The sequence below is a fragment of the Brachionichthys hirsutus genome, chromosome 2 (genome assembly GCF_040956055.1).
Source record: "Brachionichthys hirsutus isolate HB-005 chromosome 2, CSIRO-AGI_Bhir_v1, whole genome shotgun sequence".
Taxonomy (NCBI): domain Eukaryota; kingdom Metazoa; phylum Chordata; class Actinopteri; order Lophiiformes; family Brachionichthyidae; genus Brachionichthys; species Brachionichthys hirsutus.
Window position 1 is genome coordinate 12,273,455 of NC_090898.1, and position 8,252 is coordinate 12,281,706.

The 8,252-nt window shown below is 42.7% G+C and overlaps 2 protein-coding genes across 2 annotated transcripts; one reads left to right on the plus strand and one right to left on the minus strand.

Moving 5' to 3' along the window:
* The first annotated feature begins 723 nt into the window (after nt 1-723).
* On the plus strand, nt 724-3,076 carry LOC137909018 (ninjurin-1-like). The gene is made up of 5 exons (XM_068753424.1): nt 724-741; nt 948-1,061; nt 1,132-1,162; nt 2,824-2,947; nt 3,064-3,076. Exons 1-5 carry the CDS (start codon nt 724-726, stop codon nt 3,074-3,076), a joined length of 300 nt encoding a protein of 99 aa, XP_068609525.1.
* Nucleotides 3,077-4,844: 1,768 nt separating this feature from the next.
* On the minus strand, nt 4,845-7,830 carry LOC137907671 (caspase recruitment domain-containing protein 19-like). Its single transcript, XM_068752031.1, has 6 exons — nt 7,749-7,830; nt 6,848-6,993; nt 6,570-6,726; nt 6,225-6,293; nt 5,465-5,530; nt 4,845-5,287 (listed from the first exon to the last, which is right to left on the minus strand). Exons 1-6 carry the CDS (start codon nt 7,753-7,755, stop codon nt 5,202-5,204), a joined length of 531 nt encoding a protein of 176 aa, XP_068608132.1. The 5' UTR covers nt 7,756-7,830; the 3' UTR covers nt 4,845-5,201.
* Between the last annotated feature and the right edge of the window lie 422 nt (nt 7,831-8,252).

Genomic DNA, 8,252 nt, shown 5'->3' on the forward strand with positions numbered 1-8,252 from the left:
GCCGGTCAGCAGCAGTGTTCCAAAACGAAGGATGCATTTACTTCATTCTAAATGAGAATGACCTTCATCAATACACACGCTGTTTATCCTGCACCTATTGACCCGGACTGTGTTTGTCTCTTCGTGGTACAGAGTCCACTGGGATGGAGTAGAATCACAAACACGTGCAAAAACCCAGCTTTTGTTGCGTAAACATCAGCCACGCGAGAATCAGTTGGTTTAGGAATTCAATATATGACTGAGGAGGATTCTTGAATGCTCTCGTTTATCACTTTTGATGAAAGGAACAGCCTTCAACCTAAATTTATTTCCTTCCGGAGTCCTTGCTATATAGAAATATATCACGGGATATTATTTAATCTGCTTGATATTCGTATACAGTAGTATGCCCAGGAAAAGAGCCTGTCCCAGAAAGCAGGAGCAATGATTTTTGTCATAAAAAGAGCTTCTCCAGGTTTTACTCTGTGCAGAACCGACTACATCTGTCACTCCTCTCCGAGAGACAAGGTTGTACTAACTAGCAGGAAGGATCACAGTATCAGCCTCTAGCAGTACATCTGAAATACATAACAACCAGACCAGGGAAGAGGCCTTGCAGCAGCGCATACTGTATAAAAAACATGGAGAACAAGACAACATGACGACACATGGGCGTGTGTGTGTGTGTGTGTGCGTGCACGCTCACTGTGTTTTAATGGATCCTCTCATCTCTTTGCTGTACTAATGGCTCTGTTTTCAAAGGTCAGTCTTCTGCAATGACTGCATGCTGTGATAATTAGGCCAGAATGAAAACCATATCCTCAACATCAGTGCACAGGAAGCACAAAATTCCTACTGGCCCAATTACTGTGCCACCTCGTTGTTCCATCACAGGAACAAATTGTAGCAGGACAGCAGAGTTTTTTCTTTGAAGCATTGTTAATTCTTACTCTCCCATCTTCCCGCAGGCTTCTCACCTCGATGCTGGGCCTGACAACCCAGCCCATTTGAATATGAACCACTATGCCAATAGGAAGAGCGCGGCTGAGAGCATGCTAGACGTGGCCCTGACGATGGCCAATGCTGGATCAGGGGCCAAACTCCTTTTTTGTCGCTATCGTCACCCTAATCAGCATCTCCATTTGCCTGCAGGTCACAGTCGGAGTCCTGCTGATCTTCATAGGTCAGAAAACGAACACAGTCAGAACCCTTTTGGTCCGTAACAGGCGTTACTGTTTTCCAACAGTCACGTGCCCCTTTTGTTTTATCCTGTCTACCTGGTCCAGCAAGATTCATTAATGTTGCGTTCACTGACTATTGAATTTCTCTGCTGTGTAGGGCGAAACTAAGTTGGTTTTGATGGAATTACCAAAGAAAGTAAAATGTTTGGACACAATTTAAATGTAGGTAACTTATATCTGCCCTCTACTATACAGACATCAGATGTTTCTATATGCAATGTCAGAGTCACAGTATTAATTTACACACTACTAGAAGACAAATGCTCTATCTGTCCCATGTGAAAAAAATAAATTACAAATAATAGCAATAATAAGAATACATTTTGAACTTTGACTCCCTACATGCAGCATATTCATTTCTCCATAGCGCTCCAGCAGATACCCCCCCCCCCCCCCAGCCCCCTACTCATCCTCAAAGCAATATCAAATTCTCAACGCCCTTTTCATTCGCTCGCTTCATTTTCCTTGAATGTTCTGAACCTGGCTAACTGCCCCCCCCCCCCCCTCACATGGATCCAGCTTTGTCTAATGGAACCAGTGGGGCATGATGAGAGTGGCCTACATACCACCATCGCCACAACGCCACTACTCCACCGCACCCTAAGCAGATCAGGCACGAACATACACATGGCGAAGAGGGGCGCTTGCAGCTTTTAACTTTTAGTAATGTCCCACAAACACACACACAGACATGGCGAAAACACACATGTCTGACAAACTGACATTATTTATAGCCCAGTGTCTCTAAGGGTAAAGGTGACAACACTGTCATCACAAGACCGATTAGTTCACCCTTGTATTTAGATCAAGGTTAACCCATAATCACAGAACATAAACATCAAAAATAAGATTTCCTTGATCGCATCTCCCTCCACTTGTCCTCTTCTTTCAGTTTATATCAGCATGCTTTTAATCTGAAGCCTGTTGCCTCAAACGATAAGACTCAATGACCAGACCAAAATAACATGAGAAATCTACTATAGTAATAGAAAAATCTGAAATTTGGACAGCTTTAATGCTGGGCTTGTATTCAAAAAAATGTTTAAAAAAATTCAGTTCATTGAGAAAGAATTTTACTGCTGTAATATTTTATTTTCTTATGTCATTATGCCCCAGAAAGCTTGTCCTCCCTGTCAGAGCTCTTTTTTTTTTTTTTTTTTTTAAAAAGCTTAAAAGCTCCTGTTACAAAAATACATAAATTGACTTATTTGGGATTTAAATAGTTGCCAACACAAATCATATTTATAAAGAGAATGTATTTGATCCGGTTTTACATCTGGAGTTGTTGAATTAGACTTGAGTGTAATTCTAAGAAACAAAAACCTGTAACTTGTTCTGTCATTAATTATGATGAGTTTCAGTTAAATACCTGTTTTCCCATCCTAGCTGTAATATACTATAGTGCTCCTTTACTTCATATGACTTTTCTAAAGTATTTGTATGCGAACTCGCTGTACCCAGAATTAACACATTGATTGATAGTAACTCCGTGTCTAATGACTTGGCCCGAGCCCCAGAATAAAGTAGATTGCTGATACTTGCAATACATTCATTGAGCGTGTTGGTGAGTGTGTGTTTTACTTCTTCTCTTTTTTTCATATAGTTCGTCGGAACCTGAATGATGAGGAGAAGCATCAGAGGCTGAACTTTACAGAAAACTGTGTCACAGGTTTGGTTTTCATGATCGTGGTCGTCAACATCTTCATCGCAGCTTTTGGAGTCCGCAGGCCAGCTGACCAAAATACGCAAGCCAGTATACGTTGTTTATGTTCACCCCCCCCCCCGTTCTCTGCTCCCCTGTCTCTATTCAAAAGTGTATTTTCTCTCCTGCCTTTGTGTGCAGTTTGCTCCAATAGATATCCATTGAGTCAGCATGTTTTTGGTCCTCGTCTCTCCTGACCTGACCTTTACGACCCCTTTACCTGACCTACAAACACACTGACCTCTCCAGGCTCTCAGAGAAATTTCCATCAGAAAACGACTGGAAAAATGAAATGCAACTACTGCTAGGTTGGGAGAAAACCATTGTCCTGCAGAAAACAAGATAGAAACAGCCGTTTGAAAGGGGTCTGGTACGCAAACAGGGCAACAGTTGTTCCTAGTGGACAAAGACGAAAGAGGAGACAATGACAGCCAAGACCACGCGACCTTAAACCGTCTCCTTGGCTTTGACCCCGGGCGCTGCAAACCGCAGGTACAAGAGCACAAATGCTGACAGCGAAACGAGCTTCAATTTTTAACCTCAGTGATGAGGTAGGGCGCGCCTCCTGTGACTCTGGGCTCCGACCTACTTCCACGGCGTTCACCTTACAGACACGTCGTTCCCCAGCCGCAGGCGTCGTACCCAATATTTAATTACAACAATGTTGAGTTGCGCCATAACTTTCTGTGCTATGAGGGAAGAGTGTCTGTGGTTCCCTGGACCAGCAGCCGGTGAGTCAGCATCAACACAGTCCAGCCCCCCCCCCCCCATCTGAACCGCTTGTTAAAATCCAAGCCTTAATTAGACTGTGTTTCAGAAGGGTCGCTGAAGCCTCAGTTCACAGCCACACACAAGCAGCTTCAGTCCTCTTCACTTAACCGCTGGAGGAAAATTCATTTAAGAAACTAGAATTTCTTTAACGCAACAGGACAAAGCACTTTTGAGATTACAGCCAGCGTCACAATGTGGTCCTCTTCCTCCTCCTCCACAACTATCATTTGGTAACCTTGGAAACTGCCAGACGTGCCAAGAGCCAGATTTATGACACACACAGCTCCACTCAAGGCAGATCAGTATAAATAGAAACACACACACACACACACACACACATCCTGTGTGTCTATGGCAGCTACCCTTCTGGCTCTGGGTCAGTTCATAAGTGTAACAATCTGGCTCTGCTAAGGAGCAGTGAGTAGTTTTGGGTCAGACAAAGGAAGACCAATAATAGCTCTCTCATGAAAATATGGATGTCGCTTTGCAATCGCCCTTGGGAAACTTCCAACCCCACTTTAACACCTCCACGTCCCTCCTGTCTCCATCTCCCCCCCCCTCTCATCTGCTGCTCTTGATGCAGAGGAGACGGAGGCAGAAAGGTGTAGCTCGGCGATCTGCGATCAGACTCCTGAGCTGTACATGTGAATCACGTGGCCGTTTTCTCTGATTCATCATCATAAAAAATAGTTGAAGTGGCTCCAAGTGAGTCTGTAATGCCTTCGTCCTGCCCACTGTTCTCTCTCGAGAGGTTTAACAGTGTTTGGCATCGCACTTAATTCAGTTGTCTGTACTGGTTCAATCACTTTGATCGTCATTATTAATGAATGAGGCCAGTCTGCTGCCCTCGGTTTGTCATTGTTATGGAGCAACAGAACACACTTTGGTGCACTGAGTGGGGTTAGATCGCCATCTAGTGTATTTAATTGTCGATAACCTAGATCGGCTGTCAGTTTGGTGAATGTCAGATTTTCCTATTGAGCGTGCAGCTAAGAGTATTTGGTGTCGATAAAGTTCATTCCTGTCTCTGTGTTTTACCTTTTTTCATATTCAAATAATGCAACTCCAGGTGATGTTAAAAATATATATATATATATTGTGCTTTACTTCAGTTTAACAGCTAGTTGAGCCCTTTGACCTCTACAGACCACCGTAGGTGATTTTCACATCAGTTAATACAGAATAAGAGTGATTGAAAACACCAGTGTAAATGTGCAGGTACATTCAGTTATTTTAAATTACATTTCAGCCAAATATATGAGTGGAATTAATGGTTCTGCTCACATGATAAATTCAAGCACGTCTCGCAGGTGCAACAATAAAGAGACATGACTTGTGGAAGTTAATGACATCATGACTCAATGTCTGCTTCTCTGAGATTAAAAAAAAAAAGAATGTACTTTCATTTGGCACAGCAAAGCATGACATTTCACGGCTTGTTCATTTCAAAGGACTAATTAATTACCATTCAAACACCTAAACTGCTTGATTTCTTTCAGCTTTCCAGCCTAAGCATAGCAAATGAGAACATCGTTACTAAGTCTCGCTGCAGATCGGTGAAGAAATGGCCCAGCGTGTAGCAACGTCTCATTATCTGTGGGCGGAAAGAGAGGACAATGGAGAATTTTAAGAAGTGTGGAGAAAATTGCAAACACAAATGGAATGGAAATATGAATTGAGGTGCTTTAGATGCAGTTACACGAGTAATAATTATTCAAATTAAGTGCAAATGCCCCAAAAATAAACTCCCTCATCATTCTGTATGACTCGCCTCTGTAATAGTAGAGCATTGCTGCAACGACTACCAAACTGAGACAGCTCAGGAAGAACACCGGTCCTGCAGAAAGACAGGAAAAAAATGTATCATTAGCAACTATTAGACTGATAACTATGAGCGTAAGGATATCTGATCAACAGGTGAGCATACGAGATAAATAATGGTTAGCAAAAATTAACCAAATATCAGGCTTTGTGAAGACAGTTTTTTGCAGGCAATGCAAGCAATCATTTATTTGTATGACATGATCAGGAGTCGTTTTTTTCACTGCATCCCTGATGACCCAGTTCTGCTCCGATACCTTTGATCCCTGACTGCTCAAAGGAATGCAGGACAGAGGAAGTTCACACGTGAGCTCAACAGACCCACAAGGCCAAAGCCCTGGTTGTTATAGAATGAATGGTGAAGTGGTGGGGAGCAGGAGGGGCCCACATTCTGGTCCTAGGGGTTAAAAGGTTCAGTAGACAGCTACTTTTGCCAAAGTACAAAGCATAGCTGGGCTTAAGGGTCTTGAATGAGGATCAGTGAGGAGTAAAGAGGCACCCTGACTCAAAAACACACCAACCATAAGACCACCTGCTGTCAAATGAAACGTTTGTATGACAAAGGTGGAATTGAGCCCATCTCTGAACATTTATTTACACATTTATTCACCAAATTTTTTGTTTTGTGAATTAGAGTAAAGATTAGATGCAATTAGATGAGATAAAAAGCTGTGCATCAAAGAGTATTTTGAAATGCTGATGGACTTTACCTCTGTCATTAAGCACACACCGCTCCGGGTAGATTGCTCTCGTGCCAGTCCATTTCGGATCTGCCATCTCTAGAAAGGAGAGCACAGTGAGTTCATCTGTAAACCTCGCACTTTAAATAGCAGCATGCGTAATGTTGGATCCACTGCTTGAATCGGGGTGCGGGCCTTTCTCTGTATCCTAAATAGGATCAGCTTCCTTAAAGCTAGACAGGGCAGTTATCCAGCAGGAAGTCTTATTGCTAAAGGCAGAATGCTGCGTAGAAATCTCAGTTCCATTCTCCACCTAAAGTGCTAAAACACTGCAAGTGCTTTCTCTGAGAAGCTCCGCCAAAAGGCCGATTTTACCTCTTTGCATCACTCTGGTGGGCAGGCAGCAGTAGATGTCTTCAGCAAGGATGTGAAGTCCTCTGTAGAATTCACCACAAGCTTCCTCGCCCTTCCCATGCAGATGCTTCAAAAGCTCAGCTAACCGCGCCTCGGTGGAAACACTCAGGTCCCTGAACTGCGGGCGGAAACACATTTATAATAGACTCCATGCGCCAAATTCAATGTCGCTGATTCAAGTCTGCCAAATGAGCTGTTGTTTTTGTTGAAATGGTATCTTATAGCATCTGTATAGTGACCCTGTGAGCTTCCTTGTCACTGAGTATCTGCGGGTAGATCCTGTTCAGCTGCAGCACCAGTCTGTCGAGCAGTTCGGTGTCCAACCGCTTATCAGAGCGCAGGAACTGGGCGTCCCGCTGGAGCAGCTCATGATGACCATCAATGTCTAGAAGAGGAAGGGGAATAAGGAAAATGCCCTGCAGTATGTTTTTATTCCTGAATTCTTATTATAAACACGCAACAGTTATCTTTGGGTTGTGTGTGCCGTACTGTGGAGGTCTGATCAGGAGAAGCTTATCATGACCTTGATGGTTAAAAGGTGTAGTGTAGCAGCAGCTATCCTCTCAGTGTCCAGTAGTGTGTCACTGAACGTTAGCTCTTATTGATGGTGTGTTTGATTGCATTTTGGAAAATGATCTTTCAAGCAACTGATCATCAACATTTAGTGAAGCTTGAGATGGAAACTATAATCAAATTTAAGTAAACTGGTGGGAATATTTTTTGACATAAACTTGATAAAAAAAAAAGAAAATCAACATTAACTGTGTGTTGTTTTTTTTAGCCTGGCTCCATGTCAGACAGGAAAAAGTATTTCACAATACAGGTATACATTTACTGTCTGACAAAACCCATAATGTATAAATATAATTTATTTGCCAGAACACGCCCGAATAAACGCTGAGTGTGCCACTGTCTTATTTATCCACGACGAAACATACAACTCTATACAGTACTGCATAACAGAGTACTGCACAACAGAGTACTGCATAACAGAGTACTGCATAACAGAGACGCGGGTGCGTCTCAGAGGAGAGGAGACGCACCCGCGAGTACTGGTGCGTCTCCTCTGAGTCAGTGCGCAGGGATTTTTAAAAAAAATCATCAACTAAACAATGAAGATGTTACTTTCAATTCACAAACCTGTCATACTGAGTGTGACAAACAATTTGAACGTGGCGGTTTCCCACCGACAGCCTCCTCGTCCTCGGTAAAAACGCGCCGTTCCCCGCGCGTCGCGTCACCGACGTCACGGCCGCGTGACCTCCACCGGTCCGCAGACAGATTACCGGTACTGGGATCTTACCTTTAAGCTTTCTGTTACAAACAGTGGACGGCAAAAAAGGCCTTTCAGTACTTTATTTAATTATTTTCTTTTGTTTAAAATAAATGTCAGCACAGAGACTTAGACCACTAATAATAATAATTATTATTATTATTATTGTCACTTTTCAATGTTGAGTTTGATTGTACAATAAATGCAAAAATGGCACCAGCAATGGGCAACACTAGCATTCATACCAAAAGACAAAAAAAAAAAGCAAATAATGATAATAAAATAAATCTTGAATTTGTTAACATTCTTTAAATTTTAGATTCACATAGCCTACCCTCCAGCACATCTAACAAACTGGACTCAAGTCCGTC